Source organism: Bactrocera neohumeralis, chromosome 2, assembly GCF_024586455.1.
Source record: "Bactrocera neohumeralis isolate Rockhampton chromosome 2, APGP_CSIRO_Bneo_wtdbg2-racon-allhic-juicebox.fasta_v2, whole genome shotgun sequence".
NCBI lineage: Eukaryota > Metazoa > Arthropoda > Insecta > Diptera > Tephritidae > Bactrocera > Bactrocera neohumeralis.
This window is the reverse complement of record NC_065919.1, coordinates 47,530,752-47,555,074: the sequence shown is the minus strand read 5'-3', so window position 1 is coordinate 47,555,074 and position 24,323 is coordinate 47,530,752. Positions and strand designations below refer to the sequence as shown.

The 24,323-nt window shown below is 36.1% G+C and overlaps 2 protein-coding genes across 13 annotated transcripts in view; both read right to left on the bottom strand.

The window, feature by feature from the left end:
• Positions 1-3,937, bottom strand: part of LOC126750945 (bestrophin-1) — a 65,146-nt gene extending 61,209 nt beyond the window's left edge. For 4 of the 5 annotated variants that reach the window (XM_050460798.1, XM_050460801.1, XM_050460802.1 and 1 more), the window contains exon 1: positions 3,460-3,937. The gene's annotated coding sequence lies outside the window, so the exon portion shown is untranslated. Of the gene's footprint in view, positions 1-3,441 lie in introns of all 5 variants that reach the window. The other variant, XM_050460799.1, reaches the window with a different exon arrangement.
• A 6,582-nt stretch (positions 3,938-10,519) lies between these two features.
• The window catches only part of LOC126750964 (uncharacterized), a 109,768-nt gene continuing 95,964 nt past the window's right edge, over positions 10,520-24,323 (bottom strand). For 5 of the 8 annotated variants that reach the window (XM_050460833.1, XM_050460838.1, XM_050460834.1 and 2 more), the window contains exons 5-11: positions 21,393-21,502; positions 21,196-21,274; positions 20,979-21,076; positions 13,955-14,164; positions 13,083-13,225; positions 12,818-12,963; positions 10,520-11,455 (exon numbers count right to left, since the gene is read on the bottom strand). In XM_050460833.1, coding sequence (XP_050316790.1) covers positions 11,344-11,455; positions 12,818-12,963; positions 13,083-13,225; positions 13,955-14,164; positions 20,979-21,076; positions 21,196-21,274; positions 21,393-21,502 — 898 coding nt within the window. In that variant the 3' untranslated portion in view covers positions 10,520-11,343. Of the gene's footprint in view, positions 11,484-12,817; positions 12,964-13,082; positions 13,226-13,954; positions 14,165-20,978; positions 21,077-21,195; positions 21,275-21,392; positions 21,503-24,323 lie in introns of all 8 variants that reach the window. The other 3 variants (XM_050460839.1, XM_050460840.1, XM_050460841.1) reach the window with 3 other exon arrangements.

Genomic DNA, 24,323 nt, shown 5'->3' with positions numbered 1-24,323 from the left:
ACCATTTGCACTTGTTTATTCTTTTCTTCGAATATAGAATTTATGAATTTAAAAAACAATTTATTTGTATCTGGCATTATGAACTGCTGGCGAATCACATAACACAGTGCCAGCCAAGTGTTATTTTTATTGTTTAATTAAGCATATACATACATATGTGCATACTTAAGTGCGATTTCATTAGAATTACTCTGCCAAATGTGAAAGATTATTACACATACGTTATTTAAGCAAGTCACTGCAGGTTCTTCTTCAAGTTTTAGCAAGTCGAGGCATAAAAATATTCTTTGAATTTGAATTTGAAAAAACTTGCATACGATCAAAGCAGAATTGCCTGTTTACTTCAACTGTGCGCACTTAGTACTGAAATTTGCTTTTCGATTTTAATTATTTTATTCTCTTGGCAGATTAAATGTGTTATACTGTAGAATTACTTCGCCTACTTCAACTCGTTGACAGTTTGCGGAATGCGAGCACTGAACTGCACAGAATTTCTTTCCGCATGCCACCAGTGGGGGTTTCACTTTTGTGTATCCACCTTTGGCGGTAAAACATAACCCACAATTGTACATACATATGTATGTATATGTACTTCATTTCACTTGTTCCTTTATTTATTTTTGTCGGTGGTACATACGTCATATACCATATGTGTACGTGTGTGTGTAGTGCGCTACCAAACATGAAGAACTCACTCAATTCTCGGTAGGGCACTCACTTTGATTTACGCTCTTAAGCGATTGCTACTGCAAATGACTCATAGCATGTAATGAACTAGCTGACAGCTACAATATTGCGCGCGGAAATATGCTGCACAGTGATTTGGGTTTAGCAAATTGTGAATGATGGTCTAAGGCTCCAGTTTTATGTTAATTTTTTTTCGCTAAAATTATACTTCTTTTCCAGCATCACTTAAATAGCTTAAAACCTGTTTTTATTATCCACGAGTTCCAAAAATCATCATTAGCTTTACAGACTCTCTTGAAGAAGAATATTATCCTAGTAACCGCCATTTGGTATCAATATTTTTTTAAAGCATTCAAACATATGTTAAAAAATAAGATTTGCAAGAGCGTAATTCGAAAAGGGCAACCGCCCTCAGAAGTTTCAGTTTTTGCCTAAAAATTATCCATTGCCATTCACTTGAGAGTGGCCAGAAACGATTATTTTACATACGGCTCACACCGCTCACGACATCTGGTCTTCAACCAAGTATCCTATAGGTAGCCAAAAAAACACCCGTTTGAATGCGAGCTAAAGTAAGAAGGCGAAACACCCCTCCCCAGGATTGTGCATTAGGGTTGGGACCCGCCGCGTTAAAAAAACATCCGCAATGAAAAAAACAAAACGGTCTCGGATTAGAGAAACCGCTTTAGATGACGATCATTGCATGAAAGTTCGGCCATATATGCCTCATTTGCGCCCACGCTCCGACGGAAGAAAAGGACGAAGTGACCGAAGATGTCTTCTATAAGGGCTTGGAACGCACCTACATATGAGAGCTGCCACCGTTACAACGTCAAAATCGTGCTTGCCGACTTTAACGCCAGTGTGGGCAATGAAGGAATCTTTGGCACAACGGTTAGTAAATTCAGTATCCATGATGAAACATTCCCAAATGGGTTGAGGCTGATCGACTTAGCATAGAAAAATTCATCAAACTACCTGCCTGTTTCCAGATAAAAAAGCCACCAACTAGATAGACGGAAGACACACACGAATCGTAAAATTAATATCAACGAGACGAGGTTTTGTTCGATAAATTATTTTCAAAGAACCATAAATATTGCCTTCTTGAGTTATTCAATACATTAAGATACAAAATCTCATCTAAAGAAATGATTTGAACTAAGAGGTAAACTGGGTGTTTCATAGTCCGATTTTCGAATGAACACAGCAGTGTACTCTTGTTTTTTATTTCAACTTATATAGTCAACAATTTGATTGTAAGAAAATATAAATAATGGGTTGTCAAAAAAGTCTTGCAGTATTTTTATTGAAATTTTTTTTTTTTTTTTTATTGAAATTGAAATGAATTTTGACCGATGCTACGGCTGCTACTATGCCGGTCTCTTTCGACCAATTCAGCGATCTTATCGCAATTTTCGACGACAGACCTTCCGGAGCGTGGCGCATCTTCGACCACCTCTACACCAGAACGAAAACGTTGAAACCATCGTTGTGCGGTGGAAATGGAAACTGTATCGGGTCCATAAACTGCACAAATTTTATTGGCGGCTTGAGATGCTTTTTTGCCTTTATCGCAGTAGTACATACTGTAAAATATGCCGTATTTTCTCTTTATTTTGCTCCATGTTTGCGACGCTATAACTCACGAACGACTTAAAAGAAACGACAATCAATCAAACACATGTTAGCGCGTGAAATGAGCTGTCCAAAAAGGTATAGCATGACCCAATGCGACGAATAAAACTAGAACTACGCGCTTTCAGCGACAACTAGCGATAATACCGCAAGACTTTTTTGACAACCTATTATAAAAATTAAAATCTAATTTTGTACGTGTTTTTATCCCTTGCGTCCCACTGTAACGCACATCAGCGGAAATCCAATAGTCACGCCGGCTCTGTCGCTCAACACTGCATTAAATTCTTGTATCGCAATTGGAACTTTTGCAAACTAAGAATTTAAATATTTATGACAATAGGCAGCAGAAGTAGAACGCACACACAAACAGACAGATATACTTGTACATGTATTTATGTGTCTATTTGTATAATGCGAGTTTCAAAATAGCACAATTATTTGCAACTATGTACATATGTATTAACCATAAATTCGTTGACGAAAATCAATACAGAGCACAATCACGACTCAAATCAAAATGTGGCGAAACGTTTGGAACATAAAAACCGCGACAAAAGGGAGGGAGCGGCTGACGGAGGAAGTGAAGTTAGTTGAATGTACAACGAAGGTGGCAACCTAAATAGAATTCGCTTGTAGCGCATAACATTTAGGATTACGAATAAAATACAGTAGAAGAAAGTAAATAGGAGTCAATAATTTACGAAGATAATTAAAAACACGCGACACACTTTCTGCTTGAATTCAAAATATTTTTATTTTATTCTTTACTTTCTCTTTATTCTTTGTTTGCTTTGCATTTAAATAGCCGATTTCCAATCAAGTTATTTGTTGTTTGTATGTTATTAATTTCACAATTTAGCATATTCACATTCTGTTTGTAAAGAAGAAGCTACGATGTGCAATAAAAAATCTGCCACTCACGAGGTGGAATAAATAAACCAAATATCCGCAAAAAACCCCAAAATACGCGAAGATCAAGTTAATCCAATACAAATCCACTACTTCAGGTAACAGAACACAACAGTTGCAGTAGAAGTAGAATGCTAGCAATAGCACATTCGTGAGAGAGGTTCAAAAGTCGCCAAATACAAATGAAAACACAAACAAACTCACACATGCACACACACTCACGTGCTTGTCACTGCAGCGGCAATAAAGGTACGAAACCGAATGTCATAGGTAGCGGCAGCGCAGAGTGGATGCAATATTTGCAGTTGCCATTGTGTCTCCCGTTCCGTTGCTCTCCCTACGTACGACTCAGCAGACGTGCGCTTGTTGTTGTTGGCAATTCACAAGTAGAGAATGTTTTTGTGCGTTGTTTGCTTTGCTTTGCTGCCTCTTTTCTTATTAGTAATATTTTTCGGGTTTTAATAATTTCATACGCGCACTTATTTACACACAGAATGGCAATTTCAAACACTTGCTTATGTATTTTTATATTATTTACTCAAATATATACATTTACACACACAAATAGCGGCAACAGTGCCAACGAAACGAACGCCGGACGACACTCGCCAAAACACCACACACAAATAATTTAATTCCAAAACACTTTGAACACTTTACCCAACCGCTACTCGCATCCGCACTCGATTGGCAACGCCAGCTGACTGACTCGCAAGCATTTGCAAGCTATTGCGGAAGGCTGCTTATGGAGTGTTTAACCCGTGTATGACTCGATTTGTAATTTTGACACACTGCTTGCAGTGAAGATAAGGCAAAACTTAAATTATTTTTTTTTTCTTATTTAATTGAGTGTAAGTGTACATTATGTGTGACTGATTGGTATTGAGACTGATTGGATTGAATACTTTTCGTTTAAATATAACCCTTAACATGGAAATAAATATTTATTATAACCTGAAAATGTTGAAGCCTTTTAACGAGTTATTTATCTTATCTCGAAATTTAGTATGGAAGCAAAAAAATTTTCAATTTCACTCTAGCTGTAATATTAAACTACTAAGTAAGGGAGGCTTTTGAAATTATTCTTTTCAAATCCTTCCTTCTTAATCCTACTCGGATGTTAGTCCCCCTTACATCTAAAGCGATCACTTACTCAACTTTGTTATTATGGTGGTGTTTTTTTAATCCTTATGTCGATATCCATATATAAAATTGGGGCTGTTATATATATATGTATGTACATACATGTATATATACATATGTCAGAAAGTTTCCCAATATTTATAAAATACTACCTGTTATGTACATATATTAGCGTGTTTTTTTTATTTTAACTATTAATTTTTTTCAGTCCCGTCACGAAATTTCCTTGGAAATACCCTAAAAAAATTCCCTGAAAATTTTAACCCTTAATATTAACATTAAGAACTGGACCAAGGCCTGTAAAAATTTTCCATAGAAAATACACTACAGTCGTGATTTTTTTCTTTAAATTCCTACAGATCAGAGGTATTTTATGACATCGCTTTGACTTTAGACACATATTTCTCAGAATTTTTCACTCTACAAAAGTGCTCAGTGCAACAAAGTCGTAACTCGTACCGGCAAGGTAGTATGGGGCTCTAAACCTGATTTTTCGATGAAATTCGCATTTTTGTTGCACATATCTCGTAAATGTACTTAAAAAGTCGAATATCTCGAGAAGTATTAATGATAGCGATTTTGACCATGGATCTTTTTTGTAGCAAATAAAATTTCCTACAAGTTTGAGATGAACATTTTTTCTATAGCTCTTGTCATTTACGAGATATGTACAAAAAAATGCGCATTTCATGGAAAAATCAGGTTTAGAGCCCCGTACTACCTCGCCGGTGTATGTTACGACTTTGTTGCTCTGGGCACTTTTGTAGAGTGAACAATTCTGAGAAATATGCGTCTAAAGTCAAAGCGATGCCATAAAATATCTCTGATCGGTAAGAATTTAAAGAAAAAAGTCAAGATTGTAGTGTATTTTCTATGGAAAATTTTTACAGGCCTTGGTCCAGTTCATAATGTTAATATTTAGGGCTAAAATTTTTCAGGGGATTTTTTTTTTAAGTATTTCTAAGGAAATTTCGTGACGGGAGTAAAAAAAATTAATAGTTCAAATAAAAAAACACCCTAATATACATTTCTATATACTTTCATATATGATTATTTGTTTGCTCCTTTTATGTTGGAAACTTTATGAGAAATTTCTTTTCTAACAAACAACAATAAGGCATCATTTATTAGTTCAAATGTGACTCATATGTGCTAGCCACCGCTAGATGTCGCCGCAACAAACGGAAGTTATTATCATTTAATAATCAAAGAAGAGAGCTAAATTGGGGCATAGTTGGCAACGCAACCACTTTCAAATTACTGCAAAATGAAATGCTTCTAAATTCTTAGAGCAACAACAACTTTTCGGTGTTAAATTATTAGTTTATATAAACAAAATCAATGTGGAATAGGAACTCAGCCAAATTAGTACATAGAGTGAAGCTTATACAACCGAGTATAAAGAAGAACGAATCTTATTCATCGTTTCTTAGAAGTGCAATTATGCAAGAACATACATACACATATACAGCGACTACTCTCACTTAAATATATGTATGTACATTATATAGCATACTCGTACGAATTTAAATGCGAATGTCAATAGTGTTAGCATTGTGGAGCGTCTCACATTGAAGCTGAGTAATTGTTGCGCAAATGCATTTGCGAAGCATTTATCACTGTTTTGTTGCTAATTAAATTTCAGACGTTCAAGTTTTTACAACTCAATGCGGTTTTTAAATTTTTCGTTCTTATTTAGTTGTTGTTTAAAACTAAAAACAAAAACCGCAGAGCTTGTTGGCAAAGATTTACAGGAAAACCCGATATTAATGCAAATTAAAAATACTTTCTTACACAAAAAGGGCTTTATAAAGAAAAGTAGAAGATAATATAACAACAATTTTTTTTTAATTATTTATAAGAATAATATAAAAAATACATAAAACGATTTTTTTTTTGTTTGATTTAAGTAGGTAACAGTGATATGTGTAATATGTAATTATAAGTTCCAGAAAAAATAAATACATTACTTCTTCAATAGAAGGTTTAGTAATCCGGGCCTTACGTTGTATAAGTGCAATCGGGTTACGCTATACAAATATGTCGATATAAAGATAAGATTTCACAGACAGTCTTGTGATTGCTTGACTCAGCATTTTTGAAAGAGAAAATATCATACTTTCAAATTTTTCTTCAATAGAGATAAAAACACAAACCAGGCGGCTAGGGATGTAAATAGTGTTTACCGTCCCGATATTGTAACAGCAAATTGTAGGCGATTTTGGATTCGTCGATTCTGTTCCAATAATTTTGATATCAACGATACACCACGCTCTGGAAAGGCAATTGCCGAATTGCGAAAGGGATCGTTGAATCCGATAGCTCAGGAGCAAACATTACAAAAAAATTAAAACAATTGGGAACCACTAAAATCTGGCTGAATACAAAATAAAAATCGATGTACAAGTAGCTTTCCAAAGTAAACAGGACTTAAAGAAAAAAAAAAAAAAACAAACAAAATATTTTTCAGCAAAATCAATTAATTTCATTTTATATTTATTTATTCAAAATAGTCTCCTTCTGCTTCAATACAGCTTTTTGCACGATCCAAAAGCATGTCGAACGAGTGTTTTAGCTCGTTGGCCGGTATGACCGCCAGTATGCCGGTGCAAGCCTTTTGAATGGCCTCTACGTCTGCATAACGCTTTCCTTTCATGGGCAAATGCATTTTTCCGAAAAGAAAGAAGTCGCACGGTGCCATATCAGGTGAATACGGGAAGTGGTTAATGGTTAAAATGTGATTTTTGATCAAATAATCGGTCATAAGAGTCGATCGATGAGAGCAATTTTTGTTCGTCAGTCAATTTGTGCGGAACAAACCGTGCACACATCTTTTCGTAAGCCCAAATGTTCGGTCAAAATGCGATAAATCGATGTTTTGGAGATGCTCAATTCCATTTCCATGAATTTCAATGATGATTTCGGCTGATTTTTGATGAATTCACGCACAGTTTCGATGGAATCTCCGGTGATAACGGGTTTTGATTGACCCACATGTTGATCGTCATTTATGTCCTCACGACCACTTTGAAAACGTTGAAACCACTCGTGCATTCTGCTACGGGATAGGCAATCAACGCCATAAACTTGTTTCATCAATTGAAACGTTTCGGTAAAAGTTTCACCAATTTTAAAACAAAAATTTAATGTTGGCTCTTTGTTCGAAGCTCATTTTCGCACCGATAACACAAACATACTGACACTTAAAACGCAATAACTTCACTTCCAATGATGAAATGTCATGAAATTCTCACTGAGCAATCAATAAAAATAGCGGATTCTAACGCACTAGTTGACATATAGATGGCGCCAGCAGTGGGCGCTAGATTCAAAAAGTCCTCTTTACTTTGGAATACACCTTGTATGAATGGCGCGCGAGTTAATGCAAAAGATAAAATAACCTGATGAATCCAATATCCATTTGCGAAAGGAAATAGTGGAATTACCGTGTGCTAGCGGAAACGCTAGGACTTAGGATCAAGAAGGATTTTTGATGTGTTTGGTGGGATTGAAATGGAACCACCAACTGTGAGATCTCTTTTACACCCAACTTTTAATTCGGCGAACCCTTACTTTAACATTACTCTTAAATATATATTGTTTTTAGCTTATAATAAATGTGTTTTCCTTCATCGAATGTATGAAAATGCAGTCTCCTATGTTAATTTCTTTGCAAACCCTTTATAAAGGACGTCCCTAGTTCAGTTTCATCCGAAATTAAAAGTTTACGCAGAAGATTCAAAAGCTTTGAAAAAAATTTGACAACTAATTAGGAACGAAAATATTTTATAAGAAAAAATAAATATAATAAAATAATTTGCTTACTTTCAGTTAGTATTTTGTTGCTTAACCATTATACTTCAATATGACTTCACATTCACTGCGAATTGACGTTATCAGACTCTGACAGCATACCGCTGGTATTCAAGTCTGGGCTGGACGATGGCAGCTCCAAAATATTGATGGAATATCCATCAAAACACTTTTGTGTCAACTCCGGCGACTACTTTGGATCCTTATCTTGTTGGAATTTCCATATAACAGGCAAAGTTTCCTCAGCTCATGGCTACATGACAATTTTTAGGATGTCGACGTATTTCTGCTTGTTGAAAATTCCATCAATCTTACGGAGTGGACCAACATCATTCCAGGTAAAAAACCCCACCATTTATACTCCACCATGCTTCACACACGCGAAACATAGCGAAGATCAAATTCTTGATTTATTGAACGAGAAACATATGTACCTTCGACCATCAAGACCTTTGCGACAAATTTTTGTTACAACGCTCCAAAGGACATACCTCCACTGATTTGTTGACCAAGACCAATAAGAGTTGGCAAAGTCTACGCGCCGTTTCTTTTGAATTTTAGTCAAAAGTAGTTTTTTGCGTAATGCCCTGCTGTGAAGTCCACATACGACCAAACAGTGGGAAATGGTTTTCTTGGATATTTATTATTATTATATACATTATATTCGTCTTGAATTTCACATGGAATGTCAATGGAACTCTTTTTTGGGTCTCTTCGGGAGATAGTGGTATATTTCTGTTGCAGTTTTTCGGGTTTTTTCTTTGAGTGCAATATTGAAAATAGTTTTAAAATTCTTTATATGCTAAAGGACATTCAAAACAATTGTAGGTGTACAGCTTCAGCATTTCCTCATTAAAAAACTTGAATAATACATTTTAGTATATTTTAAACCACAAATTTGAAACACACTCTTACCAGAAATCAATAATATTATTAATAACAAGTAAGGAAGGGCTAAGTTCGGGTGTCACCGAACATTTTATACTCTCGCATGATAAAGTGATAATCGAGATTTCATTATCAGTCATTTACATATTTTTCAAATACCGTATTTGTGTAAAGTTTTATTACGCTATCATCATTGGTTCCTAATGTACATGTATATTATACAGAGAAGGCATCAGATGGAATTCAAAATAGCGTTATATTGGAAGAAGGCGTGGTTGTTAATCGATTTCACCCATATTTCGTACATGTCATCAAGGTGTTAAGAAAATATTACATACCGAATTTCATTGAAATCGGTTGAGTAGTTCCTGAGATATGGTTTTTGGTCCATAAGTGGGCGACGCCACGCCCATTTTCAATTTTAAAAAAAAGCCTGAGTGCAGCTTCCTTCTGCAATTTCTTCCGTAAAATTTAGTGTTTCTGACGTTTTTTGTTAGTCGGTTAACGCACTTTTAGTGATTTTCAACATAACCTTTGTATGGGAGGTGGGCGTGGTTATTATCCGATTTCTTCCATTTTTGAACTGTATATGGAAATGCCTGAAGAAAACGACTCTGTAGAGTTTGGTTGGCATAGCTATAGTAGTTTCCGAGATATGTACAAAAAACTTAGTAGGGGGCGGGGTCACGCCCACTTTTCCAAAAAAATTACGTCCAAATATGCCCCTACCTAATGCGATCCCTTGTGCCAAATTTCACTTTAATATCTTTATTTATGGCTGAGTTATGACACTTTATAGGTTTTCGGTTTCCGCCATTTTGTGGGCGTGGCAGTGGGCCGATTTTTCCCATCTTCGAACTTAGCCTTCTTATGGAGCCAAGGAATACGTGTACCAAGTTTCATCATGATATCTCAATTTTTACTCAAGTTACAGCTTGCACGGACGGACGGACAGACGGACGGACGGACAGACAGACAGCCGGATTTCGACTCTACTCGTCACCCTGATCACTTTGGTATATATAACCCTATATCTGACTCTTTTAGTTTTAGGACTTACAAACAACCGTTATGTGAACAAAACTATAATACTCTCCTTAGCAACATTGTTGCGAGAGTATAAAAATTAACAGCTTGAGGAATGAGTATGTGACCTGTAATACACGCATAAGTTAATAAGATGCTAAACACGATTGTTATCCTTTCACCTTTTTGCCGAAGTTTAAAGTCTATCATTTGTTGATTTAATTTTTTAACAATCGTAAGTCATTGCAAGGGGAATACTTTAGAGATTTATTATATTTTATTTACTTTTTGCCTACATCCACGATAAAAAGTACAGTCTACCATCACAGCAGTGATGTTTTGAGAAATAGCAAATAACTCCAGCTGTACCACTTCACTTTCCTTGCCATAATGAAATAAAGAATAGTCAAGATTTCCAATTAGTTTATATTTTATTTTTGATTAATTTATTTTAATACATACATATTTACGTACATAATTACATACACTCTTTTCGTCAACAAGGTTTGTATAAAATATTTTTGTAAATTATTATTTTTATTAAATATAGATTATATTAGGCATATATTTATAAGGCATGCAAATTTTTGTATATTTTATTTCAAATTTTTTTTTAACATTTTGCAAAATTTGTCTTAATGCCAATCGCTTTTTGAGAATTTATAGTTCGCGCTTATTTAACTAATGACTTAATTTTATCTTTCGTTATTTAAGGAAAAAATAATACACTGGGTTAATATTGATAAATTTCGTACTTAACTTAACTTATGTAGGGTTATATATAAGTAGAAGTAGCAAAAAGACGCAAGTATAATACAGTAGCGCATATTGAGACAGATTTGAGTTTTTTGTTTTTTTTTTCTGAGTTTTTTTCGAGGACATAGAAGTTATAGTGCAGTGCAAAAGTTTGAATTTCGAATATTTATTACTAATATGGAGAAGTAACGGTTTTTAGTTTGCTTTTAATTGCTTTTGGATGAAAATTAATTCGCACTCAAAACTTTGAGAGCATTGCCGCTCAGCAAAGCTTGAGTGCACTCGTTAATATCGTAAAGCGTTCAAGGCCAAAATGAGACCGTGTGTAGATTTTGAGGTTAGAGCGCTGAAACTAGCTTATTTACAATTTTCTTTGATTTTTTTAAGTAATTAATTTTACTTTCCAACAAACAATCTTAGAATTGTACTTAATAGTAAGTGTTATTAGCATTATAATAATTATTATTTTCATTATTTGTGTTACATATTACTGGGTGGTCCGCGGGAGCGGTGTCCTTGCGCGTGTCCGGTTTGTCTAGAGCCGGGACGTGAATGTACAATTGCGTAATTGTCGTTATCAATGGGAATCGACCTTCAAGAATACACAATTTTTAAAAGAACTATTTGTTGTTATTGTAAATTGTTCGCACAAAGTTTTCAAGAAGTAAAAACAAAATTGTTAACAGACAGTTTTAGTAATGGACAAGTGAGACAAATAATTGAGTGACAGTACAGTGGGCGTGTAAAGTGTGGCTACCACTTCGGTATAATATTTTTTTGGAGTTTAAAAATAAAATAAGAAATAAAATATAATTTATTAACAAATATGAAAAATAAATTACAGTTTTTGCGGATTGAGTTGCAGAAAAATTTGTGTACATTAGAGCTATAGTTACATTTTGAGTGAAAAATATATTGAGCGAAAACAATTTGAGTGAAAAATATTCTAACTATGTGCCCGTTGGTTAGTTACAGCACAACTGCTAATAGTTGCCAGATTTTTTGTTTAATTTTACATTAGTATTTGTACTCTAAAATTATGGTAGTTGTTAAACAGTTAAATATTACATTATTATTAACACATACACATACAACTAAACATACATTGTGGCGTATTGGATTTTGTAGTATTTCACTGTACTCTGTGGTATTTCGTATATGTGTTGCTTGTCGGTGGCCCAAATGGCAGTGACAATTTTTTAAAAATTAAAAAATTAAAAATTAAAATTAAAAAAAATATAAAAAAATATATTAAAACAAAATTAAATTAAAATACAAAATATGGTAACATTTCTCAAAAATAAATAATTATAAATTAAAATTAAACAAAAAATTATGAAAAAAATTATTAAAAAAAAAAAAAAAATTAAAAAAATATAAAAAAAATATTTAAATAAAATTAAATTAAAATACATTTATCAAAAATAAATAATTATAAATTAAAATTCAACAAAAAATTATGAAAAAAATTATTAAAAAAAAATAAGATAAAAAAAATTAGTTAAAAAATATTTTAAATGCATATTTTTTAACTAATTTTTTTTATCTTATTTTTTTTAATAATTAAAATTAAATATATATTAATATATTAAATTTAATAACAAATTTGAAAAAATTTAAAAACATAAAAATTTAAAAACAGTACAATGATAAATAAATTTAAAAAAAATCATAAAAAACCATTAAAATAAAAATTATCAAAAAACAGTAAAGTTAATTAATTTTTTTTCAAAATTTCCGAAATTTTTGAAAATTGTGTTCTGGCATGCACTTGTCAACTCCTTGTTGTTTTGATTTTCTTGCTTTTGTTGTTGCCTTTGTCTGCTCGTGTTATCTAACACATACTAGCACATAAACATACACATACATAATTTAATGCATTATTATTTTGTTTTTGTTGTAATTTTGTTTTTGTAAAAAAATGTTCTTTGAGCGAACTTAGTATCTATCAGACCTATTCGAGTGTATCGTCGAGCCACCGCTTGTGTAGCCTTTATGCGCATCACGCCCATGCAGTGAGTAACGCGATCCATACTGGCTACCGTGCCAACTTCTGTACGGATCGTATTCTTCAATGATAGATGGTTCTTTTTCGATGATCTAGATTAGTGACAACAATAACGGCCGGGGGGAAAAAATAAATAATGATACACATTGGTTAAATTTCGAACTTTGGTATGAATGAATATGTTGTTGTTGTTGTTAGTTTTGATAATTACCTCGGTGTTCGCACAACTACAACTCATTGCGGTGCAAAGGAAAATGTTCATCAACAACATGATGAGGAAGAGTACGCCGAGAGTAATGGCCAACCAGAGCAGCCATGGTGGGTTGATGGTGTCCTCACATGTGCTGGTGACCACTGGAAAGGTGGAGAAGTGGATTAATTTTTTTGAAATATATTAAAAATAAAACAAAAACATAGTTTTTTATTTGATTTGTTTATAAAATGTGCTTGAAACCAAAGTTGAACGTAAACAATTTTAGAGCGTCTTTGTTGGGCCTTAATATTTGCGATGCACCAACAAAAACAATAATAATGACACTGAATGTCACTTTGAATGCCTTAGCATTTCTAGTTTTAGGTCTCTAGACAACTTGATGCTAATAAGCAGTTAGCAGATCTACTTCTTCCAGATGTAGCTTTAAGGAGGTATGCATCCATACCGATGGCGCAAGGCTAAGTTCCCGAAACTGGGCTAGCTAAACCGCACTATCGAATACATTGAGTTCTAGATAAAACTCATAAAAATTTCTGACCTTAAGAACTTGCTGGAAACTATAAAGTTGATGATTTTGCAAAGAAGAGTACTCTCTTATATTTATTACCAGACTGAGACCTAGTGGAAGTTCCTTTTACTTCTAACTGTCTAGCCTTGTCTGTCTGTCTGCGTTAAACGTAAGCTTAATGAATGAAAGGAAATCTTCTTAGTTTTTACAGCTTGAAATTAATTTGCCTGCTTATGACTATTTAAGAAGTTTAGACGATAAGAACATGATTGGAATTGTTCAAGTGTGTCTTCATGGTTGGGTAAGTCTAACTTCGCTCTAACTTCTTTTGGCGCTCTAATTTATAAGCTATGCTACTTACATGGCGCCTGCGAAGGATCCAGCACAAACACAGTGGTGCCCGCTAAGGAACCCTCTTCATTTGGACCCAATTTAGCGTTGCCACCTTTGCTAAAACCAACCGCACCCGCACCCGCACCCGCACCAGCCAAAGCGATTTGTTTGCAATCTTCATCATCCATGCAACGTCCATAACATTGAATCACATCGCACTGCAAGTGTACCTCAGAGTCTGTTTGAAGTAGAAAAAGAGAGGAGAGAACAAATTAAATATGTGAAATATTTTTTTTTAGCTTTGCCGTTGAAAAATTAATTAATAATGAACTTTTTTGTGAATATGAAAAAAATGTTGTTAATTTGAATTCGAGGTCAAGAGTTGGTAATAATTTTAATAATTTGGAAAAAATTTATTTCTCACAAACATATCGTCACCTAAAACACAAAACCATATTTCATCAAAATAATCGAAATTATGTTTTTTATTGCGTTTCACTACATCATAATACATATACACTGCGCATCATCAGGTTAGCACATACGCTCGTGCTTTAGGTTCGAAACATAAAGCGCTAATGTTTTTAAAATTAATAAAAATTATTTTTGTTTATGGCCCATTTAATTCCGAGTTAAATAAAACAAAAAAACTGTTTTTTTATTTTTATAATATATTTATTTGTTTTTTTTTTTCGAAAAATAACATAAAAATTAACAATTCAAATTTGGTCATCAGGTTAGCACACATCCTTTTTTTTCATTGTTGAAAAGTTTTTTAACCATGAAATTTTTTATAAAGTGTTACATATAGTAATTTTAACATTTTTATACAAAAATTAATAATGTGCCGATCCTCCCTTGTTGAGGATTACCTCATAGATTCGATTGGGAAGCGATTCATATAATTTTCCAATATAATTAAGTGAAATGGTGGACCAAGCGTCCTTGATGCCTTCAATTAGCTCCTCTTTGTTGGAATATTGTTTCCCAGACTCGTAAACTTTACGAGCCAGCCATCCCCATACGTTTTCTATTATATTGATGTCGGGTGAATAAGGCGGCCACTGCATTAGACGGTCATTTTGGTCCTCAATCCATGGCTTAACCACCCGGGCAGTGTGGATCGGGGCATTGTCGTGTTGGAAAGTCCACGGCAGATCTCCGAACACGTTTTGGAAATGGGGAAAAGCTATTTCAAGTACGTTTTTGTAAGTGCTTGCATTCACATTTGTAGTTAAAAACTGTAACTCGCACGTACCGTAATAGGAGATGGCGCCCCACACCATCACACCCCCACCCTACTATGAAGGCGACCCAACTGATGTTCCTCTTTGCGAAGATCATGGAAGTAGTAGTTGTATCCGACCGGACTTTCCAAATTAAATTTTTTTTCATCCGAGAAGACAACGTAGCGCCAATCAGTGTTCCATGTCATGTGCTTCCTCGCAAAATTCAAGCGCACTTCCTTTCTAGCAACGTTTAGTGGGGGTTTTTTCTTTAATTTCAGTTTTTTAAATGTGGAGCACTACGTATCACTCTTTGAATTGTAGATAAGCTCGCTTTAACATTAACATTTGCCCTAATCTTTGCGGTCGAGGCGTGAGAATTTGAGGCTTCTCTCAAAATTGCTCTCTTATCAGCAGCGGAAATCACTCTATTAGTCCCTCCTTTGCTATTTTTGCCATAATTCAATTTATTGCAGGGGAATGCTGATATAACTTTACGACTTCTGCCCATTTTTTTTGGATATTGAACTTATTGACATCCCTGCTTCCTTGTAAGCTTCAATTTTGGATCTCTCCTCAACAGATAAGGATTTTTCTTTACCCACATTAAAGCGAATAGTTTACTTTAGCAGTACAAAAAAATTGGTTGCAATACGCATTCAACTGTTGAAGATAAACTGAAAAGAGTTTGCATGTGCTAACCTGATGACGCAAAAATACAACACACTTTTCCATCAAAAATAATAGAAATAGCAAAAACCAAATAACGGGATCTTTCTTTCACATGTTCTTTTTGCCAGTGATGGTGTATACGAAGATCAGAAAAATAGAGTAAAATAATTTTGCTGCATCTTAACAAAAACAACTACAAAAGCAATTATATAAAGCTGATAGGGGCTGTGCTAACCTGATGATGCGCAGGTATGAACATACAATCAGCTGCCTCTGTCAGTTATAACCAATATATAACCATTTTATAACCAAAACTCAAATTTTTTTCAATATGAGTCGTTTCTATTATATCGTTTTACCTTCACCTGTAAACTTATGAAATGTGATGTTACGCTATTTTGCATTTTAGGGGACGATGTGTGTATTTAAATGTAAACCAATTTTAGAACATACTTGCTTGGTATAACATTCATATTAATAGCAATAATGTTTAATCGTTAAAAAAAGTCGGAGAACTTTGATTTTATTATCATTTTAAATACATTTTTTTATTAAAATGTGAAACAACGTGCTGCTCAAACAAATATTTTTAAACATAAAATATGATAACTGAAAATGGGTGAAATTGGATGGTGACCACTCATCATATTATCTTTATGCAAAGCGATAACTCACTAAATAAGTTATTTAGAATCAAAAAAAACTCCTATATAGTACAGAAGAATTTCATAGGAGCTGGTATCAAAGTTGGACAATAAACCTAACACCGGCCACTTTAAAGTGAACTCCGATACCTCGAGAACTACTCCATCAATTTTAACCAAAGTTGGTGTTTTATCCTGAAATTCCCATCTTACATCCTGATATTCCCAACGTACATTAAGAAAATGGGTGGAACTTTTCTGAAAGTCACGCCTACTTCACAGTAACAAAATCTCAAATTTTCAACATGATTATTTATTTTTACAGTTTTTAAACCTAGAGCCAATGAGGTTACGGAAATTATTATTGTAATAAAACATTGCACAAATGGTACAGCGAATATCAATAGGGATGACGTGACTTTGACAGCTCATGGCGGCCAAGTTTGTTTACGGATTAGTGTCAAATTTTGTCAGTGTACTAAGTAAGGCCTGCCGTAAAAGATAGTGTTTACCCTTTGTTGATTGAATGCTGTAAATGATAGAAGCCAACGACGATTTTCATCAAAATTCATCAACAAATCTCATCATCTTCTCAGAGAAAGGTCATTTCTGGATTAATGGCTTTGACAACAAACAAAATTGTCGCTATTGGGTTGAGTTAAATCCATTTGTGGTTCAGGAAATGTAATTGTTTTTTCTTTCTTTTGAAATAAGGCACGAAATGCCGTTACCATCAATACGGAGCGTTATCGTGGAGATTATTATCATTTTCGAATTTTTTCTCTCATTCGATGAGTCGATCTCTATTTCCAAAAAGACGGTGCGGCGCTTCATGTGTCACATTTAAACATGAACACATTGAGTGCCAAGTTTGAGGCTAGTTAATTTCGAGAAACGGTCCAGTAAAATTACAGCCAAGATTATGCGATTTAATGCCTCTAGATTATTTTTCTGGAGGTATGTAAAATTAAATGTTTACGATAATCAACCAGTAAACGTCCGGTGTGTTTTACGTGGGCACCTGCTGACGACAGCCTTACTCCACGGCGCTCAAAAGCACAGCGGATCAAATCAATGCGTTGATCAGCGCCCTGAGAATGCAAAGCATTTTCAGTACCAATTGGCAGTGTGGAATGGACACCCTAACCACCTTGGTAGGGTTCGAGGCCCATCCAAAACCTCTGCCGTGCTTTGGGTCCGGCAATCGGTTGCAATGCAACTCCACATTCAACTGACAAAGTCAGTTCTTCCCGCGATTTGGGTTTCAACCACAACCACCACGATACTCCCCGAGGGGCCAGTCCGCACGAGCAGGTTGGAGCGAACTCCAAGGGCTCCTGCTCCCCGTGGTACCAGAATTAAGTCTCCGGTCAGACCTCGTAGCCGAAACTACTACCAGTTGAGCTTCCATACGGCTCTGGACTGGTGGCCAGGCGTTGGACCCCATACACACATCCCTAACACACCCCAATCATACAGAAACTTACCCAAACTTCCAGCTAACCGCCTTCGCCGCTTAAATAATTCACGCGCAAACGACCCTAACTGTTCGGTATTCCGACTAGTGGAGATCACACCACTAACATCTAGTCGTCCATCAGTCCAGCTAATCCCCATACCACCCAGATCCCTAATGTCCGAGTACATCGGGCACTCCGCAATCAAATGCAACCAATTTTCTAACCCCGCCCCACAAAAACACCCCGACGTATCCGAAAGGTGCCTCTGATGCAAAAATGCATTCAGAGGCCCATGCCCCGTAAGCAGGAAACCCAGACTCAGACAAAATCTGAAGTCTGGGTTATCCACAACGAACCCCACGTCCCGAATGTACTCGTACGTCACTCGGCCGTTAGGACTATTGTCCCAACGTTCTTGCCACCTACATCTAACCCTATCATCTAGGAGCCTCTTGCTCCCTAGATATCCCTCCCTCTCCACATCATCGTCAGAAATCCAATCATTCCGCAGCAATGACACACTCAAGCCCCTTCTTAACCTGAATGCAACAGCACGCTGTATGACAATCAGGTCAAGAGGGTGTGCACCTAACAAGACCTGCATCGCATCCGTAGAGACGGTGCGACATACAGGCAAACAAGCAAGCATCATGCAACGCTGGATTGAGAGGATTTTTTTGAGACCCCCAGACAGTCGTGGCTGTCTCCCACCATACAGGGGCTCCATAAGTGGCACAGGCCACAAACAAGCCACGATATATGGTGCGGACAGCACGACGTCCGAGACCCCAATCGCTCCTCAAAATCCGTCGTATTTTGCCTACAGTTGCCTGCAGTCGCTCCTTTACACTCGCCAAGTGTGGAGTAAAACACATCCTTTCACTCATGGTCAGTCCCAGATATTTGACTTGCGTCACATATCTGATGCTGACCCCGTTCACACGGACAATCGGTGGACGACCCGATGACAATCTACCTTTCAGCAGCATTGCCACCGTTTTGTCCATCGATATGTCGACCCCCACACCTAAACCCCAAGAATTAACGATCTCTAAGAGATCTCCTCCCGCCCGTTCTAGCTCAGACCTCGAGCGACCTTCGACCATAAGAAGAAGGTCGTCCGCATACGCACAACATTTACAGAGTGGCTCGAGCTGCCCAAGCAGAGTGTCCATCATAAGGTTAATCAACCAGTAAAGCTCAAGAAACTCAAAGATATCATTTAACGCACTATAGACGAAATTCAAGCCAAAATGCGGTCGAACCCCCAAGATACGCGCCCGCCATGTGCAGCAAAAAATGCAAATTACGGAAGGTTCGACGTCGAGAAGCTGCAATCATAACATACACCCGAACGATTTTCTACTCGACTTGCACTCCGGCACCGTCGGCAACTCGGTATAAGGGAATTGTGGGACGGAATTTCAAGCTCCTTACGTTCAGCTGCAACCAAAACCATTGGTTTTCGGAAAATGCAAAAGAACAGCTGGTACAATGAAGAGTGCCGTGTCGCAGCGGAGAGAAAACAAACTGCCTACCTCGCAACGTTACAATCGACCACAACACGTGCGGAATGAGATAGATACGGAGACGAAACGCATTTGAAGACAAAAAAAGAGAGTGGCCGAAATGCGTGAGCATGAAGTGCTTGACAAGCTGGTCTAAAGAGGTTATACTCCAAATTTGACGAAAAATGCGGCGATTAATAGATGGTTTCAAGCATACTTTTGTAGAACCTCCAGAGGTGATCTAGTGACTGATGCCCAAAACATACTAAAAGTATGGAGGGAAAACTTCTCCAGCCTGCTGAATGGCAGTGAAATTATAACGCCAGGAGAAGGCAAACCGGATTCCCCAATCGATGATGATGGAGCGGACGTTCCATTGGCCGACCATGAAGAAGTTCGAATAGCAATTACCCGTCTGAAGAACAACAAAGTGGCGGGGGCCGATGGATTGCCAGCCGCGCTATTCAAATACGATGGCGAAAATCTGATAGGAATCAAGCAACCGCTTCTTTTTTGAATGTGGTCGGATGAAAGCATGCCCCACGATTGGAATTTAAGTGTGCGTTGCCCCATCTACAAAAAGTGTGAGCCCACAACTTGCGCCAACTACCGTGAGATAAGGCTACTCAACATCGCATATAAGGTTCTATCGAGCGTACTGTATAAAAAACTGACGACCACCGTCAACAAACTAATTGGACCTCATCAGTGTGGCTTTAGGCCTGGAAAATCTAAAATTGATCAGATTTTCACCATGCGTCAAATTTTGGAAAATATCCGTGAAAAGAAAATCGACATATACCACCTCTCCGTCGTTTCTAAAGCTGCTTTTGACAGCACGAAAAGGAGCTGCCTTTATGCCGCGTTGTCTGAATTTGGTATCCCCGCAAAACTAATACGGCTGTGTAAACTGGCGCTGAGCAACACCAAAAGCTCCGTCAGGCTCGGGAAGTGCATCTCCGAGCCGTTCGATACCAAACGAGGTTTCAGACAAGGCGACTCCTTATCGTGCGACTTCTTCAACCTGCTGCTGGAGAAAATAATTCGAGTTGCAGAGCTGAATAGAGAAGGTACAATCTTCTTTAAGAGTCCTGTCTTCTGTCAACAAACAAACAGTTGTCGCACTCACTCCCACGCCACTGTTGACAGTCATAGTTTCGAAGTCGTAAATAGTTTCGTCTATCTTGGAACCAGCATTAACACCAACAGCAACGTCAGTCTCGAAATCCAACGCAGAATAACTTTTGCCAACAGGTGGTGACCAACAGGTGCTGGACTAAGCGACTGATTAGGCAATTGAGAACTGAAGTTCTCTCTAGACGAACAAAGACCAAATTCTACAAGTATTGTCTAGTAGACTCTGAACCGACATATCGGTTAATCTGCGCGTCGTCTTCCCAAAAACATTAACTTAATGTTAATACAATCAGTTAGACCTTCTCCTGGCCTTAAAAGCACTATATATATATATGTATCATATATTACTTTATTTTAATTAATTTTATTTTATTCTGCTTTATATATATTTTTCACTTCACTCACCTTCTGGGAACTTGAACATGGACTTGAGTGTTGCTTCAGCGCTGTGTCCATCCGCGCTTGGCACGAAACGGGAAATGATGTTATCATCCTTCGGGCAGCTGTGGGCGAATTAAACACAAATTATCAGCATTTAATCACAACTTTTTACAAAGCAGCTAAAGTCATTAAGAAATTAGCAAAAGTAAACGTAAAAACAATAAAAATTCGTACAACTCACCCTCTCTCATCGATCAACTGAATGGTAACATTCTTCTTGTCAAACGCAAAGCAGTTGGCCACGCGTACGCCATAGGTGCCTATACAGAAATGTACACAAGTAAGAAAGAAAATTATAGATTTACGCATTGAAAGTACTATAATAGCAATAACCGTTATGTGTAGAGTAGAGTAAAGTGAAATGACGAAATTAATTACCATTTGGCTTCGTTAATTCTGCGCGTATTTTATACTCGTGTCCATAAACCGTTTCGCGTACGCGGCGCTCATTGTCGAAGAACTTCAAAATGACATGAGAGTTATCATCGCTGTTGAAAAAAAGAAATGGGAGAAAGGAAAAAATTAAATAAAGAAATGTTAAAGATCATATTGAAGATGTGAGTAAATATATAATTATATGCCTAAATTTTACTAGCGATATACATAAATATAAATTTTAAGCCGCTGCGCTGACATAAATATTTGAAGAGACCTGCTGTCATTGCTCTTATATCTTTCTCTCCAGTGAGAGATTTTAGTAAAGCTAAGCAAATTGGGGTAAAGCACTTTAGCATCTTTTTTGTGCAACAACAACAACAGTGACATCATATGCAACTGCTAATTAAATATCTGTTATTATGTACAGTTCTATGCGCTTGTTCTGCCACTGCCAGCTGCAGCGACCATTAGATTATTACGTAATATTAGCTCTTTGAAAACGAGAATGCAGCGGGTTAAATGTACTGCAACAATATATGTATATGTATGTATATATTTATATGTAGTCAGGTTTACTATAGACCTGTGACTAGTGAATAGCTGAAAGCTAAGCAAACGTTGCGGAAGCGCGCATCATAACAAAAACAAAAATGCATACAAACATAAAAAAAGCTTAAAATTGCAAAAAGAAAATATTAAAAAATTAAAAAAAAAAAAATAGCAAAATCATGCAATGCCTGCGGAAATGCTCTGTTACGCCGAACAGAGTGCAACGGCTGCGCCTGCGCCGTGCAGCGCATTTTAGCGATTTAACAGAGCATAAAATTTGAATGAAATTGCGTAATAATAAATATATTTTTTTATTTGCCATAAACAACGTTAAAGCACGTAAAAGTGTGCGGCAATTAAGTGGAAACTGTAAAAAAAAAACACAAAAGACTTAAGCAACGAACTCGATGGTACACACATGCTTAGCATACGCATAATAGACATTTTCAAAGCTCTTCGCCGCAAAACATAAATCAAAATCTACAAAACCTAAGAAATGCTGCTTTATTAGAGCAAATTTTTCAGTTCAATAGTTTTTCTGTTTGCGCAAGAAAGCGCTTCTTGACCTTGCTTTCAACATTTTTCGCCAGTTTATTGGCCCTCGAAAAGAAAGCAGACGCAGAGTGATGTGTGTATCTGTGTATGTTTGTCGACATATTTCAACATTTTAAGACTCCAATCAGTTCAGCACATTTGCAAGTAGTAAAGTGTGAAGAATTGTGTGCGCTGACATCAAAGTTATACTTCTGCGTTCGAACGCACTTAATTAAGTGCCAGAAATTCTTTACCCTAATTGAGTGGCCTTGATATTGTTGCTGTACGCTTTGATATGTTTTTTTCGTATCAGAGCAACTCTACTTGAACGCCCGCGCATAACATTCAGATACTTCTGTACAAATGAGTACAACATACAAATATCTATATATATTATAATATTGTATATATATATATATATGTGTGTAGGAGCAGATTTATAGCTTCTTATGTGCCCGCTTTTTCATGTGTATAAAAGTCAACAATAAAAATTCGCATTAATGTCAGCCGTTCTGTATGAAGGTGTTTGATTTTGTTTGCTTTTGTACTAAGCTTTGTTTGTTGTGCACCACAACAACAACAACTACTTGCATGAGTGCCTGTAACGAAGTGGGTACATATGTAGACATGGCGAGTATGTTATACATATATGCAAGTACTTATCAGCACGGGCATTATTAAATCACTTTTGTGTCTGTCAAAACCCACACGCAGGCGATAAACCAGAAAATGTGTGATTTTAAGTGATTCGCTGCTGATTTATATAACAACTGAACTATATCGCTAACAAAGATCAAGATTTGCATAGCAAAAAATAAGCACAAAATAAATAATAACATTTTTAAAATATTTTCACCATATATTAGATTTATTTATTACTTATATATATATGTTATATTTCGCTATATAAATAGTTAAAAGTAAATTGAGTATAGCATAAAAATAAAAATAAAAAAACAAGAAAAAACGTTAACTTTGGGTTCCACCGAAGCTAAATACCTTTCACAGGTGAACTTTGTGTTCAGTTTGTATGGTAGCTATATGCTATAGTTAACCGATCTGACCTATTTCTTCGAAGATTAGATTGTTGCCTTAGAAAATAATCTATGCCAAATTTGGTGAAGATACATTGTCAAATGTGAAAGTTGTCCATACAAGAACTTGATTCCGATCGTTCGGTTTGTATGGCAGCTATATGCTATAATGAGCCGATCTGAACAATTTCTTCTGATATTACATTATTTCTATTAACAATAACTCATACTCAGATTTCGTGAAGATATCTTCAAATGAGGAAGTTTCCCATGCAAGCATTTGATTCCGATCATTCAGTTTGTATGACAGCTATATGCTATAGTAATCCGATCTGAACAATTTCTTCGAAAATTACATTGTTGCTTCAGGAAATAATATATCCCAAATTTCGTGAATATATCTTGTCAAATGTGAAAGTTTTCCATAAAAGAACTTGATGCCGATCGTTCAGTTTGTATGGCAGCTATATGCTATAGTAATCCGATCTGAATAATTTCTTCGGAGATTGCATTGTTGCCTTAGAAAATAATCTATACCGTCAAATATGAAAGTTTTCCATACAAGAACTTGATTCCGATTGTTCAGTTTGTATGGCAGCTATATGATATAGTGGTCCGATATCGGCAGTTCGGACAAATGAGCAGCTTCTTGAAGAGAAAATGACTTTTGAAGAATTTCAAAACGATATCTTAAAAACTGAGGGACCAGTGCCTATATATACAGACAGACGGACAGATGGACGGACGGACGGACATGGCTAAATCGACTCAGCTCGACATACTGATCATCTATATATATACTTTATAGGGTCTC